Here is a 17,740-nt window from a genome sequence, read left to right as displayed (position 1 = left end):
AGAAGGTTTGGGAAGCTAATGCTAGCAATGCTATTTGAAAGCAGCCAATCAAGAAGCACCAGTTATTTTCCTTGTTGCTGATTGGCTGAACCCAACAGCAGTGCTGCTGCTTTGTGTCCATCCAGGCTTCCGTACCTGTGTTTCATGTACTCATTGCCGCCTCCTCTGTAGCTCATCGTCCTGTGGGCTTTGGTTCCCTTGGTGCTTCTTTCCAGCATGTTTCTGAGGTCCTCCGCTCCACAGGGGGAACTGCCACCTTTATCGCTCATCTGGGCCAGAACCAGAAAATGAAAAGCTTAGAATCAGAGTTTGGGGGCAGAAAGGCAGCGGTGGGGAGAGTTTGGGTTTTACCCCCAGATGGGAGGATTTGCAGTAGGAGTTGGTGCTGAAGCTGCGCAGCTTCCCTCCGTCTCTCCGCCGCTCAAAGTGACTGACTTTCTCCAGAACCGAGAGGCTGCGGGCCGGACTCTGGCCGCCGTCTGGGCCGTCGGGAACGGAGCAGCGCTGGACCTCGGCCAGGGCGATCTCCAGCCGGGTCAGAGGGTGATCGCTGTCCGGGTCTCTGTGGCTCCACTGGGCGGATGGATGCGGCGCTGAGCTGGGCGGTACCTGACCCTGGGCGACCCGGGTCCATCCGGCCGGTTCTGACTGAACGATGGGCGGGTCTCTGGGTCTAAAGAGACGTACAGCATCAGAATGAACGGCTTGCAGGAAGGAAAAAACCCCGATCCAAAATCAATAAGTAAATCCAAAATAAGTAGAAATGGATTTTTATGATTGGAGCTTTAACGATGGAAGAAAAGGAACACATTTCTGCCAAAAACTGAAATTTTGTGATTAATGTCAGAAATTTTCAAAAAGCTTGGAAATTTTCTAGAAAATTATTTTTAGTAAAACATTTCTAACCTAAAAAATTAGATTTTTTTTCTGAGATTACTCAAAATGTCAAAGTTTTGTGACAGAAATTTACTTCTTTTCTAGCAGATTTTGCACGTTTGCTGCATTCAAAGAAAAGTTTCTAGTTTTCTTTGGACTCGATTGAATAAATTTATTGTCAGCAGTAAGAACAGATTCTGGTCACTTTGTTTCAAACTCTTGGTATATTTAGCCAAGTTTGGAAAGAATAAAAGCTGATTTAGGTGCAGCAAAGGAAAAGTTTCTGGATAAACTTGGTTTTACTTTTGTTAAAACTTTGTTAAAAATACAAAATACTTTGTTTTGTATTTTATATTTTCCTGTGTGAGAAAATTACATTGATAATAATTTCTACCCTGATTACAAATTAAAAGTCTCCTGCATTTATGGAACAAATTTGCATAATGTTTTAACTGCAGTTGAGGGCCAGATAAAATCATTTAGAGGGCCACCAACGGCCCCCGGACCAGTGTTTGGGCCCCTGTGGTTACAGAACCAGAGCAGCTGTACCGGCTGTTGTCTCTGGGTTCGCTCCTCCCCTGTGTGGACGCGGTTCTGAGGTCTGGGACCGAGTGGACCGGGGTAATCCTGAATTCGTGGTTCTGCTCTTCCTGCCGTCCTTTCAGAAGAGAATCATCGAAGTTCTGGCTGAGGTTCCTGGAAGGTCTCTGGTCTCCAGTCGGACCCTCAGAACCGCCTCCAGAGGTTTTCAGGTGCTGCTTGTGGGTTTCAGCGTTCGACTCTGGGTGCTGGTGCCAACTACAAACACAAGGCTTCGTTAATACGAGCAGAAACATCCAAAACCAGGAAACGAGTCGGTACATAAGGTCAAAGGTCACCTGTCCGCCTCGGGCAGCCTGGACCTGAGCTGTCCGGATCCAGGTCCGGAGTACGAGGAGCGGGAATACGGTGAGGATCCGACGGTTTGGTGGCCGTTTTCTGTCGCCTGCTGCCGGCTGCTCTCCTTGGTCAGGGCCGTGTAGACTCCAGACGGACCGGGACCGGGACCGGAGCTGGGCGTCTGCGCGTACTGAGGTTCTGGCTGGGGAACCGGGTAAACGCTGGCAGGAAGAATGAGGCGGCTGGGCGGGGAGCAGGGCCCGGTAGGGGACGGGGGCTGGGAGAACCCGGCGCCCTGCCTGGGCTTGGTGGTGGGGCTGCTCTCCGGACTCTTCTCTATCACGGTGTGGAGCTGACCCTCGGCGCCAAACGAAGCTTTCGCTGAAACCAAACGGAGACGGACGGTCGGTCACTTCTGGCTGACGATCCGTCAAAGATCTGATCTGAACTTTGGCAGCTGACCGTTTGAGGAGGAACGTCGGTAAACGTCTGCTAAACGTGCGGAGCTAGGTTTTTGGTTAGCATGTTAACATTTCCGCTAACTTTAAAAACATTTAGCGCACCTAGCTTCTGCTAAATTAAGTTTCCAAATAAATTTTAAAGCTCTAATCTACTTGGCAGTTTTGAAAAGTTTGACATTTGTGTTGAAGTTTTCACGCTGTTAGCTGTTCTGTCATCAATTAGCAAAGTCAGCAACAGAGTTTTCTCTACTTCCAGGAACGACTGCTCTCTGCCAGTGAAGTGCGCAGCGGAGCGGAGTGCAGTAGAGACGCATGTTGTCCAGGTTTACTGGAGTATAAAAAAACAATTTAAAATAAAAACAAGCGACTCTTAGTCTGGTAGAGGGGCAAGTAAAGCCTGGCAGCCCTCCAGGCTTATTATACAAGGGGGGAAACAGTTAGTTTTACATGTTAAACGGATCCAGATGTTTAGTTTTGGTTCGCTGTTCGTTGTAAGACCTCATTTAGATGAAATAGTAATTTTCCTGTGCTACAGTTTGTGCCTACTCAAAGTAAACCAATCTGAGCGCTGACCCGTTCCGCTCAGTGGAACGACACAGAACCACAAGAACTGCTCTGAGTATGGATGGGTTACCTGAGGCCACTGGGCCGCTGGAGTGATGCCAGGAGCTCCTCTGCAGAGACCTGCATGAAAAGATCATCGATAAAATTATGTGACCTCACAACAAAATGCGACGCTTAGCGGACCGTACTCACCGCAGCGACCGGGCGTGGTCCAGACTGGACCAGGAGTTTGGTCTCTCGTGGTTCCTGATGGCGGCGTAGCTGTCGCTGCGCCTCGGCGGAGCGGGCGCCCCCTTCAGGCTCTCGTAGGAGCTGCGGCTGGCCGCCTGGCCCCATATGGGTCCCACACTGTGCCTGTTGGACGCCGGGACGCCGCCTCTGCTGCCGTTAGCGCCGCGGTAACAGACCCCGCCCACTGAGCCTGCAGCACCAACAGAAACATGAGAAAACTGTTGGACTCTACGGACTGCATCTCCCAGCATTCATAGCAGAACGTCATAGAAACACAGAAAGTTTATATGAGAAAATAAGTTCTGACTGGAAATAAATGGTTTTAAATTCCAGCTATTATTTTCTGTCTTCCAGATACAAACATTCAGTCGCTTCTTCTTCTGCGAATAATTTCTGACAGACTCTAGGCTGACTTAGTGCAATGCTGCCCCCTTCTGGTCTAATTCACATATGTAGAACTTGAGAAATGCATTTTTCAAGTTAAATTCCTCTAAATGACGAGATAATTTTACATTTTCTTGAGATAAATTAATTTCCTGGTGGTTTTCTCGATCGATTGACGATTCTATAGATATTGGAATTGCTGCCAATTAATTAATAACACAAACACTGCGACCTCTGATTCCCACCACAAGTAAAAGCAGAAGGTTCATTTCAGAAAGTGTTTCTGGGATCAGAGCGCACCCTGGAGGTCTCTTGGCCCGGACCTGGGCCCGGTTCTGGACGAGTTCAGCTCCTGCTCCTGAGTCAGGCCCTGCTGGGCGTCGTAGACGGCGCGGACGTATCGGATGTCGGCCTGCAGCATCTCGGCGCTGCCGGCGCCTCTCTGCGGGACGGCGTCCAGGGAGCAGGAGCGCTCCGGGCCGAAGGAGGGCGTGGAGGCCAGGTACTCGGGAATACTGGAGCTGGTGGAGAAGGAGGAGTAGGCCGAGTCCCGCTTGCTGTGCAGGAGGTCGATGCTGTTTGACCTGCAGCGCAAAAAGCAGATTAAATCTGAAGGAAACTTATCTGAGATTATTGCTAAATAATTTACTGATGCTCAACATTAATAAGCCGCTTGTTTCTGTTTGCTGCTGTGGAAATCTGTTTATTTTTCCTCCAGTTAATGATTAATGAGCAACGAGTCGTTAATTATTGTCTAAATGATTCAGAAACTTCAACCAGACTAGAAAATGTTTCTTTTCTCGCTTTTAGAGTAAAAGGAAAGCAGAACTTTTACCAAACTAAAGTAAAAAACAAACATGTCAGCAGCAGCAGCAGCTGATTTGATCAAATCTGGGAAATCCTGATAATATTTTTAAAAAGTTCAAGTTTCTCGATTAGAAACCGACCAGAGGTGGAGTAACTAGCTACATTTACTCAGTTACAGTTACTTTAGTAACTTCTTGAAACAAAATGAACATCTAGGAGTATTTTTACTTTTACATGATGTAATTTATCCACCACTGAAAACAACCAAATCAAAATAAATAATATCTGAGATGGACAGAGAATCCAAAGATTAAACATCAAAACTTCAACATATTTTACTCAAGTAAAAACAAAATAATAATTTGGTAAAATGTTTTTACTCTACTACTGAGTAACTGATCAAATTATCAATCATTTAATGTTGAAAAATTACATAATCAGACTAAAATGTAAAGTTTTAGTCCGTCTGACTAAAATTTGGGTATTTTTAGGACCAAAATGACAAAAATTCATAAAAGTAACAAAAAATAACAAAATCAGGCAAAATAACATTTTTCCAAATCAATTTCATTCAATAAAAAACTAATAAAACTTTAACTAGACTCCAGGTCTGTTTCTGTCTGGTGAGTTTTTGGTTAAAACATTTTTGTTTTTTATTCAGTTGGAAGAAAATCCAGAAATTTTACACAAGAGTAAAAACACTGAAGGTAAATTTTAAAAACTTACTGGAGTAAATGTAACTAGTTGATTATATTTATATGATTTATTGTAACATTAAAGTCAAATATGTTATAATTCTCTTCAAAACCATATTACAGTTTAATTAATGCTGTAATTGAGTAAAAGTAACTGGTTTCTCCCCAGTTACTCTGCTGGTGTTTAGATCTTTATATCTAGAGTTTCTCAGGATCTTGTTGTGTTTCTGGACCTGGCAGAGGAAAGCTGCTGGCAGGACGAGTAGGCCGGGTTGGGCCCAGTCTGGCCGCGGTGGCCCAGTGGGAGCTGCTGCTGCGTCACTGGGTGGTGGTGGGAGGACTGGGCCGGGTCCAGGCTCTCCATGCTGCCCCTGGAGCTGTACTGGTCCGGACTCTTCCTCAGGTAGCCGCCGCTGGGGTCGAACCCGGCCGACAGGTCGGTGGTGGAAGCACTGCAGGCGAAAAATACAAATATTGATCCTAAATATGTAACTATAGCAACAGAAACTGAAACTGGATGCTTTTATTTTAACACAGCAAACGTAATAAATCTGCTGCAGCATGTAGGGAAATAAGGGAGTAAAATCCTGCCAAAAAACTCTGAAATTTTTTAATTAATTTCAGAAATTTTCTACCAAAAATGTAGAATTTCTTAAAGAATATTCATGTTTTTTCTAGGAAATTTTATCACTAAATTTCTGAAGTTTTTGGTGGAAATTCACTTTTTCTTTTATTGTATTTTATTTACAATGGCCCTAATACACTGTCATACAATAAATATCAATTTTGAACAAATTAAAAGAATACTAAAAAAAGGAGGTAACTTTATTTGGTTGATTTTAGGTTTGGGTTTTAATGGGACAGAAAATAAAGGTTGGTAGTTTAATTCCACTGTTGGAACCTGATTAGTTTCTCCAGCAGAAACTCGACTCTGTTGTTTTCTCAGTTTGAGTGAATCAATAACCCATAATCAGCTGCAGTTCTCCGTATTTCTTGCTGTGAGGTCGATTGAAAGAGCTGCAGGAATGTAAATGTGTCGACGTCACAGTTTGACCCAGCAGCTCCTTCGGCCGAACACAATGTGATTACAGGACGGCGGTCCGGCCGTTTCCCTCCAGCCTTCTGGATTCTGGCTCTCCGTTCTCTTCCAAACCAGGAAGACGAGGAAAATTCAGGATGGAACGTGTTTAGAAAGCAGCAGGAATGAGCAGCAGTCTGTCGGCTCAGACGTCAGGAGGTTTTTATTTTGGTTTTTAGAAACACGATGAGCTGCAGCTTCTCTAAACTTACTTTTTTACTTTTTGTTCAAATTTGGTTATAAAACCATAAAACCTTTGTAAGAAAATTATGTTGGTAATAATTTTAACCTGATTATAAATTAAAACTCTCCATCAAACCAAACTAGTATGATTTTTGAACTGCAGTTGGGGGGCCGCAGAAATCAGTGGAAGGGCCAGAAACGGCCCCAGAGCCGCACTTTGGACACCCTGATGAACATTGATGTGAAACTTTGATTAAAACGTCAAATTATCTCTGATTGAACTGATCAGAATCCTGATCATTTAATAAATATCCATGAAAAACAGCTGAACGTGACCTGGTGGGGTAACTGTGGGGTAAATGATGAGGTGTTTCTGACCTGGTGGGGTAACTGTGGCCCCAGACGGGGCCCATCGACTCCATCTGCCCCAGGTCCGGTTGATCGTCGCCGAGTTTCGTGGAGTGCCAGGAATGAGGGCGAGACGACGGCTCACTGCGTCTGAGGAGGCGAAACGCAACGCGAGGCTAACAGTTAGCACTGGGTTATACGGAGTCACATTTACCAAAAATTCATCAGAAAATTATAAAAATATGTGTATTAGGTTGGCGAGGCATCCTGCGAAAGAGAAAATAAATGTAAAAGGTTTTCCTCAACATGATTGAAGAATTTATAAAATTTTTTAAAATGTTCTGGAAATGAGTGAAAAAGTAAAAAAGCTGCCAAAATAAAAAATAAGATGGAAAAATCAAATATTATTTTAAGTTTTCTTTCTAAATCTTTTCATTGTTTGGTTGAGCATTTAAACATTTTTCATACATTTTAGTTTACTAATAGAGTTATAAATATATATTGTTTTGTCACTTCCTTTTCTCCAGGTTTTGGCAGTGTTACTCCTCCATACAGAACAATAATTTATTTCCTCACTGAGAATATATTTTCATAACATATGGATCCAGTTCATCATCATTTTGTCCTGTGGTATTTATTTATTTAAAGTTTTCTGTCTTAATTCTTTTAATTGTTCTGTTGAACATTTTTATACATTTTGCTTTAATAATTCTGTTATTGACCAATAGGGTTTTATCATCCTTCCATCAGGTTTTGGCAGTGTTAGTCCTCCATATAAATTCATTTTAATACCAGCTAAGATTTCTTTTCTTACTGTTGGTGGAGCTAGCACATAGAAAACCAGGAATAATAAATAAATGTAGTTAAAATCCAGATTAAATAATAAATCTGACTGTGATCAGAGCAGCTGAAATGTTTCCTCGTCTGTTTTTCATCCTTGTTAGGAAATCTGTGACTGATCTTGTGAGGATCCCAGATGCATGAATCAGGCTGCAGTGTTCATCTGGACGAGGGTCGCGCCCTGAGGCCTGCATGTGAACGCGCAGCAGAAACCTGCGCAGCGTTAGCCGGACACCATGTCTGATGAACTGCAGGCTGCAGTGACATCATGGTGGCGGCGCTCCAGCGCTCCGGTCACAAAGCAGCCGTTGTTTCTGTAACGTCCGACGCTCACGACCCGAGTCACGCTTCCTGTTTCTGAAATATGTTTGTCTGTTCGCACCCTGAACGGATCCACGTTCACACAACCAGATGTTTTAAAGCCCTGCAGGGAGCGAAGCCACTGAAAGGATTTATTATCAGAGCTGAAAGAGGAGAATTTATGTTTCCAGTTAAATATCAGCAAACAAGAACATCAGAATGGACACGGAAACATCAACATGTGTGAAGGAAACGGAGATAATCTGCTCTAAAACAACCTGAGCTAAAGCATCTCTGATGAGATCTGAGTCAAAAGCAGAGCTGCTGATTTACAAGAAGAAAACAGGTTAAAAAACGTAAACAGGAAAATCCAACCTCAGAAAACCAAAACCGACCGGATCCGTTAGAGCTTGGAGAGTCAAGAAATAACAGAAAGAATTTTAGTTATTTAGTCATCAGAGGAAACGAAGGGGTTTAATTCATAAAATCACATTTTCACCACATTATTCATTCATCTGTAAATGTTTCAAACTAAATATTTATTAGTCAACTAAATATTTAGTTTTATCTAAATGTTCAGTTAACAATTTAAACATTTAGCTCCAAACTAAATATTTAGCTCTCAGCTCACTAATGTGTTAGTTAAATATTTAATTTAGCTAAATACTTAATTTAGCTAAATATTCAGGTCAATAAAGTTAAACAAAAAATTTAAGCTTGCTAGCTTAATATTTAGTGTAACATTAATATTTAGTTTCTAGCTAAATTTTTAACTTGCTAGGAAAATATTTAGTTTCAAACTAAATATTTAGTTAAATATTCAGGTAATATATAGATTTATTTAAACTAAACTTTTAGCTTGCTAGCCAAGTAGCTAACATGCAACTAAAGAGTTAGCAAGCAAAATATTTAGCCTCAAACTAAATATTTATTGCTAAGTATGTAGCTTGCTAATTAAGTATTTATTTTGAAACTTTGGTATTTATGGTAAGAATCTAACTAAATAATGAACTCCCATTTTTTCCTCACAGGTTGATTAAACCAAATTAATGTTTTTACTGTCTAACTTTACAAACATCTTCACTCAGATCTTCAACACGTCTCATGAATGCTAACCTTGGCGGCCATGTTTAGCTAACAGTCAGCCTCTGAGACGTTGCTGTTTTAGCGCCGTTATCAGAGCGGCGGTGCTAATCTCTCCCTGACCATCGTCACATTCCTGCTGTCCTGCGGCTCGGTCATTTATCCAGAGATAAACAGGAAGTGGTTTTATCTGTGCGCTGGAGACGCATGAAAGTTAGCATGTCTGTGAGCCACATGGGGGCGACAGGACGTGACTGGAAAACCTCAAAACTCTTCATCAGCACAGATAGTCATCCTCACACAAAACCACCACAAAACAGCAACTTTCTGTCGGCTTGTTTTCAAATTATGACTAATTATAAAGTTCATTCTGAACGATACATTAACATTTTAACTAATTTTATTGGGATTTTAACTAACAAACATAATTATTATTTCCCTTTCACCTTTTTTCTCAGTAAAATCTGAAAAGTGTGGCATGCTTTTGTATTCAGCCCAGGAGTCAATGCTGCAGTTTGATTTGTAACAAATAAAGTTTAATCTAAACCTGTGGTGTTGAAACTTTTTAAATAAATTCATTACATTAAAAAAGCCAAATATGTCTTTTGTCTCCTAAACTATAAACAAAACTTTAATAAAATTAGATCATTAAATATATAAAATATAAAACTAGTCTTGGATTGCACTGTAAAAAAAAAACCCAGACAATTTCCCATTAATTGTTTTTATTTTGTTGGTAATTTTTTAACATTCTTGATTTGTGGAAAGAGGCCAAACAAAATCATTTCAAGGGCCACAAATGGCCCTCGGCCCAGACTTTGGTCACCCCTCTGACTTTGTGTTTAGGGAGGTGAACCTTGACCCCGGTTGACCTCCTGCAGCCTTTGACAGCATGATGCTGCCACCACCATGTGTTGAGAGTTGCTAGTTTTCCAACAGACATGTTGTTTTTCATGCTAGCTAAAAAGCTACATTTTAACCCCATCAGTGCAGAGCGCCTTCCTCCACATGTCTGCTGTGTCACCAGCTTTAACTAGGACGTCTTAAAACTTCCCTTAAATGATTCATTAAAGGTCAAATTTGTTGAATTAAGTTGTAATTTTTCTGGCTCGATCTGAAGAATCACTTCAGGTTTCAACAATTATTCTTTCTGGTTCTGGAAGAATTTGTGCTTTTTTTCATTAGCTTTGGGTTGGTTGCTATGATGCGTAGCCATGACAACAAAGTTTTGTTTTTACAAAACAGTTGGTTTTTACAAAACCAACTGTTGGTTAGCATCTCAAGCACCCAAATAATCCCAGAGGAGCTGATGAATGAGGCTTCATGGACGCAGAGACAGACGGATCTGATCCCCTACTCCAACATCTCTCAAACCAAACGGCGTGGCAAAAGTAAAGGAGGTGGATTAGCAGTGATGATGACGTCTCTGTTAGTCAGACAGCAACAGTCTTCAGTCAGAAGCTTCTTAAGGTTTGTAGTAGGACTGACTGCTACTGGAGATCTTCCTCTCCTCCAGCATCACCATTCAAAACGACTCTTAAGAATCTTGGATGATATGAATTAATATTTAATTTACCAAATAAAGTATTTTTGAAATGAATCGTGAGATTAGTGCTGTCAATCAACCTCCTGTACTCGATGCTCAATGTGCTAATAATGGAGAAACGACTCACCGTTACAGGAAAACTGTTTAGCTGCCATGCTAACAGCGTTAGCATTGATGACAGGCTTTGCTAGCTGCAGTGCAGCAGAGAAACAACCAATCCTGACTCTGATTGATTGATTTTTAAACTGTGACAGTTCAAACAAATATATAAAAAAATATTTTTCATTAAAGTTTCATGCTGCAGCTTTAATGCAGAATTATGTTTAAGTTTTTCTACATTAGAGGAATATTGACGAAGTAAAGGAAACACAGCTATTGAGCAGTTATTAGGAACCAGATATGAATATCGTATCGGTTTCTAGTTTGGGTGGAGGCCCCCAGTGAGCATCCGCTCCGGGCCCCAGAACGGCTCCGTCCGGCCCTGGCCCCGGCCGTTTACCTGGACGTGAAGCGGAGCACCTTGGAGATGAGGCCGGTGGCCAGCTTGTTGACGCTGGTTTCCGACGGCGACCGGCACAGCGCGCCGTCGGAGCGGCCCAGCTCCGACTTCTTCTGCTTCTTCCTCAGCTTCCTGCGGTAAAAAACCTCCAGCAGCTCCATCGCTCCGGCCACCGCGCCGCGCCGCGCCGCGCCGCGCCGCGCCGCGCCGCGCCGCGCCGCTTCCCCTCCTCTACCGGTGAGTCACTCAGCTCATCATCAACAAATCCTGCTCGGAAATACCAACAACGTCTCCGAAAGGAAGCTGCTTTTTGTTGCTGAAATCTGAAACTCCTGTCAGAAAACTTTTCCAGCTCACAGTCTGATCCTCTCCGGTCCAGAGTGACTCTGACCACCCCGCTCCAGACCCCAGGTTGTTAAGCAAATGGAGCAATCAAGCGTCATTAGGCCTCCGTATGATTAAAGCGTGAAGTAAACATCAGACGACCAGCAGCAGGGAGGACAGATGGGAGACAGGGGAGGAGATGATGGCGCTCAGATAGTTTGGGTGGAGAAACAGAGGAAATGCTGAGGCAGATAAGAGAGAGAGGATAGAAAAAAGGATAAAACTGAGAAGGTGATGAGGAAGAGGAGGAGGAGGAGGAAGAGACCAACAGAGGGAGGATTTAGCTGGAAAGCCGGAGGAAGTTCTGGTCTCATGATGCAGGACGAACAATGATCTGATTATTATTGACGAGTCCAAAAACAGACGCAGACAAACAAAAGGACCTGAGATAAGAGACGGAAAAGTTCAACAAATATCTGGAAACGACGTCAGTTCAGAAAACAGAGGAAATGATCAGAAACAGAGAGTCTGAGAGGAGAGAGGAGGAAAAAACGGAAATAATTTAATTCATTTGGAAACCAGAACAAAAATCTGGTTCCACAGAGAAACACGTCAAACTTTAAAACTAAACATTTATTCACACTAAATATCTATTCTCCAGAGAAAAGCTACAACTACTGATTATTTTAGTTATCGATTATTTTAGTTATCGATTATTTTAGTTATTACTTGGATGATTAATTGATAAATTGGATTAAAAATGGTCACATTTGGGAGTAACTATGACTCACGATTAATCGATCACTTAATTAGTAGATCATTGTTTCTAAAATTGATCAATCACGTTTATTAATCGATTCAGCAATATTCCTACAGTTTCTCTCATCGATAATCAGGTCATTCATGATTTTTTTAGTATTTCTTCTAAATGTCCTTTTTAAATGACTTCATCTGTGAAAGATTCCAGTTAAAGTCCCAATATCAGATTATTGATTAGACTGATTGTTTTAACGAGGCTCAGATGTTTTCTGGAAGAAACTTTAATCTCTAAAAGTTAAAATAATTTAAGTTTCGTTTAGAAAATCACATTTTAACGGATTTGCCTCATAAACAATAAGAACAAACATTCCTCCACAATAATCAAACATTTCTGTAATTATGTAGTAAATAATTACAGTCAGTGAAGGCAAACAGGATCGTCTTCCTGTTTGGGTCAGAACCGAGTCACTCAAAGAACCAGCTGTAAATATTTCACTTTTCTGCTGGAAACCACAAACTGGACGAGCCGCCATGTTTGTACCACTGCAGGGTGTGTCACCTGATCAGCTTATCTGTTGCCGTGGGAAACGGCTGCAGCCCATAATAATCTGCCCTCCGATCTGCAAGACTCAGAAAACTAAAGTTCTGGTTAAATCTGACCCGGTCCGGTCCGGTCCGGTCCGGTCCGGTCCGCCATTTTCTGTCCGTACAAATAAAACCAAAACAAATTCAGGAGAAAAATCATTACAGTCAAATTATGAATGAGCTGCAATTTATTACAGTCTGAGATGATAATTACAGAGAAGAAGAACCGGTTCTGAACCGGTTCTGAACCGGTTCTGAACCGGTTCTGAACCGCAGTGAAATAATAAAACATCATCACAAAGACAAAAAACCAAACATTAAAATATTTAACAATGTTACCAGAACAACAAAAGTTATTTCTCATTTATTAACCAGTTTCTGCTTTTATCTGATTTTTCCAGTAAATAAAATCAAAAACATCCAACAGATTTTACATGAAAGTGATTTTATGTTTGTGTTTTAAATATAAAAATAAAAAACTAAAATAAAACTGTATGAATGTTTTATTATAGTTTATGTTTTACATTCTGGATCATTTATGGAGAACTTTTTCACAAAAATATCATCATTTGTTCATTTCAATACTTTCTTAAAATGTATTACTTAGTTAAAAAAGTAAAAAAGATACAATAAATTTATTTTAAAAACCTGGAATAAAGTCATAATAATATCAACATAAAGTTTTAATATTTTAAGAATAAAGTCAATAATACAATTCAACACAAGTCTTAATATTGACTTTATTCTTGTAGTTTTATTATTTTATTTTATTTTTGTATTTTTATTATTTTATTATTGTAATAATACTACTATTCCTGTATTATTTCGATTTAATTCTCATACAAGTTTATTCTCAAACTTTTATGACTTTATTCTCATAATTTAATTGTTATTTATTTTCTTAGCGCAGCCCAAATACTCAGTCGTACTTGGGCGCCCCTAGTGCTGTGGAGGCCCTAAGCAGCTGTTTAACTTGCATATTCTTTGGGCCGGCTCTGATTTTAGGGTTTATAAATGAATAAAAAATGAATGGAAGTCGATGCAAAATCCTGGTGAAGTTAGAAAGATGTGTGTGTGTGTGTGTGTGTGTGTGTGTGTGTGTGTGTGTGTGTGTGTGTGTGTGTGTGTGTGTGTGTGTGTGTGTGTGTGTGTGTGTGTGTGTGTGTGTGTGTGTGAGGGAGTGTTTGTGTTTTCTGGAGCCATGAGGTGATGCTGCTGTAGAGGAATGTGGTGATTCAGCCAAAGAGGCATGTAGGAGGAGCGGTTGAAGGAGGAGAAGAGGAGGATGAGGAGCGACGCAGGAAGGAGGGAGGAAAGGAAACGAAAGGAAAACATGGATAAAACAGGGAGTCTGTGTTTATAAATCAGTCTATCTGTCCTGTCCAGATTAACACCCAGCCTCTCGGGGCTCTGATGGCCCACTTCCTGTTTCAGTCGGCCAATCAGAGGCCGGCGCTCCTGGACTGAGCGGTATCTGATAACAGCAGGGGTCCGGGGGGACCAGCAGGGGGCCGTTTGGGGTGATCCAGCTTCAAACCTGCACTACATGCCCTGCACACAGAGAAACAGCGCCCCACGGAGGCGGCGGCGTGCGCTGCGCTCAGAGGAGGATCTCCATATTAGGCTGCAGCCAGCCGGACTGAAGAGTTCAGTATTTATAGACTGTTTGTGGGTTCAGAGTGACCAGGCGGCGCTGGGTCGCCAAGGGTTTCCGTCAGACTCAATCAGTCGATTCCTGAAGTTTCTGAAGGGATTTCAGAGATTTTCTCTGGACTTCAGATGATTTTTCACTCACTGTCAGTCTGGTGCAACAGAGACGAACAACAGAGAGGCCTAAAAATGATCCATCGGAGTCCAACTTGTCTTTACGTTAGCTTAGCATAGCATCATGCAGTAAAGATTTTACCGATAAACAGATTTATTCTCTCAGTTATTAAAGGAAATAAGCTACACAAACAGATGAAGTAGCCACAGTAGTCTTAATTTTGTTATGGCGTTACTGTAGTGCCAAAAGTAAGACAATTCCACATCCAGCGGTGGCTACTTCATTGTCAAAGGAAACACGTCAATGTCTCTAATATGGCTAACAGATGTTGTATACCAACCATTTTTTCTTAATAAAGTTTTATTTACAGAAAAAAAAGATGAGTCATGGTTGACTAGCACAAACATGCATATTGAAGACAAGAGCTAGCATATCTACATCTACCACTAGCCTAGCCATGCTAATGGACAGCAGAGGAAGTACACAATCCAGCCTTGGCAAGTTTGGATGCTAAGCTATCTGAGGCTAACGATAGCCTAACCAAAATTAATGCTAGCATATTGAAACCTAATGCTAGCCTCTATGTGCTATTGGCCAGCAGAGGATGTAAGCAATTCAATGGGTGGCCAACCTAGCAATGCTAGCTTGTAGAAACATCAAACTATTGCTAGCCTGTCCAAGGCTAATAGAACCATATTCAAGGCTACGCTAGCCTCTCTGTGCTAATGGACGACAGAGGAAGAAGGAAATCTTGTAAATTTAACTAGAGACTTAAATCCAACAAAGATACTGAGGGTTTGATCTTAAACTCTCACTTACGGCTGATAAATCTGGTCTGTGTGAGGCTAACAGTTACTAGCTTTGAGGTAAACTCAACTTTTCACAAAGGGTTGGTTTGGAAGCTGTTTTTGTTACAATCATCCTTTAAGAAACAGTTTCAGGTTTTCTCTAACCCAAAAAAGGTAAAACCAGAAGAAATCTGTTGTTATGTTTGTCCCTGAGGTTCTAAAGTGATTCCTACAGGAAACAATCCGTTTCCTGTTCGACCTTTCAGGTGCAAACAGACAGCAGGACGTTAAATATCACGGAAAAAGGAAGAGCTGGCAGGAAAACCCCACAACGAAGGTGAAGACCCACTTCCTGTTTGAACCTTCTGGGTCTCTGACAGAGAAAGAAACGGATTTATCAAGACTGGGAGTCAAAGAATCCCAGTGAGGAAATCCCAGTCAGCACCAGTCATGTTTCATTCCTGTTTATGTTGGGAAAATAACTAGAAACCATCCAACATGGCAGCGTCTGCTGGTTCAGAGTCTTACCGGTTCTTGATGCGTAGTTGGACCGCTGAGCATCGCTGGCTGTGATTGGACGATGGGGCTTCCTGTGACGGTGGAGGCGATTGGAAACAGAGATCAGGAGGAGGTGAGGGAAGACGAAGAGCGGCCCCGGAGTTCGGTGACGTGAACTCCTCGACGTATCCGCAATCGAACTCCCTGCAGAGGAAAAACCAGAAACGGTTTTTACTCAGGATGATGAGAACGTAACGTTACGCTGCAGGTTCAATCCCACAGATTAACTGCATCTGTGGACCAGATTAGCAAGGAAGCGCATTCACACCAGCCCTGTTTAGTCCGCTTTAATCCAACTCCAGATTAGAGAGTCCGGTTCACCTTTAAATCTTGGTCTCAGTTCAGTTTAAATGAACTCTGGTTCAGTTTACATGCATATGTGAACGCCAATTGGACCAGAGACCGTTCCAAAGCCAGGAAGTGGACTACAGCGCAGGGCATTCTGGGTAAATACAACCAAAACAAATGTGTTAGCATGTAGAATGTAGAAATGTAGAAAATGTGTTAGCATAGCGCTAGTAGGAGAAATAGCTTGAGAAATCCTCCAACCGCTAAAATCTGACGCCTCCATTTTTGTTTATTCTTGGTGAAACAGGAAGTTGCTCTCAGTGTCTTCAGAGGTTTTTGTGTTTTTTACTTCAGTGGTTCTTGGTGCAGCGCCCCCTCAGGCCAGGAGGGGAACAGGTTTGTGTTCCTCTCCTGTCTTGAGTCATATAATTCTTTGACTCAGTGCAGTGTGAATATGAACCACAGCAGCTGAAAATGTAACAAATTTGTTTCCAAAACAGTTTGACTCTCATTCTTACATCAGTATTTTAAGTTCATAGCTCCCATCCCATCTCTCCTTTATAAAATAAATCTAATAAAAAACTTTTGTTTTTCCCAAGAAAACGGTTCAAACTGAGCTGTTTGCTGTTAAAACCAAAAATTATGACTGTTTAACTAAGATAAACTGAACATGATTTAAAGTTAGAATTGCTGGAAGTTTGAAACTGAATCTATTTTTGAACCCAGAAGCTGAAGAACTGGATTCCTGAGTTGTTTTTCTTTTCTTTCCTGACTTCATGCAGGTTTGACATTTTTAAATGTTCTGCCCTGATTTTTGTCCTCTGGTGAATTTGGCTAATCTACAACCACATTAACCACCAAAGTAAACGAGCGTTTCGTTCTGGTTCAGCAGGTTCAACGCCGTTCTTCACGACGACCTGTGGAGGTCAAAGGTCAGCTGTGGTGTTGACAGCAGGGACAAGAGATCAGAGTTCAATGTTCAGAATGACTTGGGAACTGATTTAACTTTCTGTTCCTTTTGTGACTCGAACAAAGGAAATGACTCAGTTTTACCAAGTTGGTGAGTAAATTACCAGCCAGACAGAGAAACTCAACTCTTTAGTTTTTTAATAAACTGTTTTTTTCTTTATGATTGTTGAAGTTAGAATAACTTTTGTTTAGATAAATAAACAACTCAGCCTCTTTGACTGCAACAGCTGACAAATGCAAACCAAACCAATGATTTTCTGCCATTTCCGACTTTTTCCTGGCCGTCAATTCAAATCTTTTCACCTCCAAAAAAAATCAGATTTTTTACGTGGAACTAAATCGGATTCATGTCTGATAGTTTGACTGCATCCGAACAAACTTCTGTAAACAGGACTCCAGTGGCAGGCAAACTTCTGCTAATCTGCTAAAGCGCTAGCTTAGCACTTTTGCTAATTTTGAGCACTTACAGCTTTTCCTAAATTAATTTGGATAAATTCAAAAGCAATAAACTTTAAGTTGCATCAATGCCCCACAAAAGTGGCTTCCTCTTCTTCCCATTGCTCAACGTTAAAAATGTATCCATTGACGACGGCGGCCATTTTTACTGCCGTAAACAAAGAGCTGCTGTGTGACATTTGTGTGAAAATAACTTTCTTTAACTCATAGATTCCTGTTTCTGGTCTAACCACCTGCTGGTCTCACTGGTCTGGATCATATTTGTGTATTAACACAATTTCAAAATGAAATCACAGCAGAAATGAAGCCTAGGCGCAAATTCAAACTGGAAGACTCTTTTATGCCCACCGGGACCAGTTAATTGAAGTGACCTGCCCACAATCACCGACCTATCAACGCCGGACCAAGCCACGTCACGTCCAATCATCGACCAAGTCCCAGCTGATAAGGACCTTCATTCATGGTGTCCTTCGC

General features: G+C 41.6%; 1 protein-coding gene across 3 annotated transcripts in view; it reads right to left on the bottom strand.

Moving 5' to 3' along the window:
* LOC102219437 (protein Shroom3-like) overlaps positions 1–17,740 on the bottom strand; it is a 44,390-nt gene that overhangs the window by 10,940 nt on the left and 15,710 nt on the right. For 2 of the 3 annotated variants that reach the window (XM_023338403.1, XM_023338404.1), the window contains 10 exons: positions 15,524–15,697; positions 6,537–6,656; positions 5,131–5,349; positions 3,696–3,979; positions 2,973–3,201; positions 2,851–2,900; positions 1,755–2,136; positions 1,426–1,674; positions 352–673; positions 136–269 (listed from right to left, as the gene is read on the bottom strand). In XM_023338403.1, the coding sequence (XP_023194171.1) occupies positions 136–269; positions 352–673; positions 1,426–1,674; positions 1,755–2,136; positions 2,851–2,900; positions 2,973–3,201; positions 3,696–3,979; positions 5,131–5,349; positions 6,537–6,656; positions 15,524–15,697 (2,163 nt within the window). Of the gene's footprint in view, positions 1–135; positions 270–351; positions 674–1,425; positions 1,675–1,754; positions 2,137–2,850; positions 2,901–2,972; positions 3,202–3,695; positions 3,980–5,130; positions 5,350–6,536; positions 6,657–10,774; positions 10,935–15,523; positions 15,698–17,740 lie in introns of those variants that run through there. The other variant, XM_023338405.1, reaches the window with a different exon arrangement.

This window comes from Xiphophorus maculatus, chromosome 8 (genome assembly GCF_002775205.1).
Source record: "Xiphophorus maculatus strain JP 163 A chromosome 8, X_maculatus-5.0-male, whole genome shotgun sequence".
NCBI lineage: Eukaryota > Metazoa > Chordata > Actinopteri > Cyprinodontiformes > Poeciliidae > Xiphophorus > Xiphophorus maculatus.
This window is presented reverse-complemented; position numbering and strand designations above follow the sequence as displayed.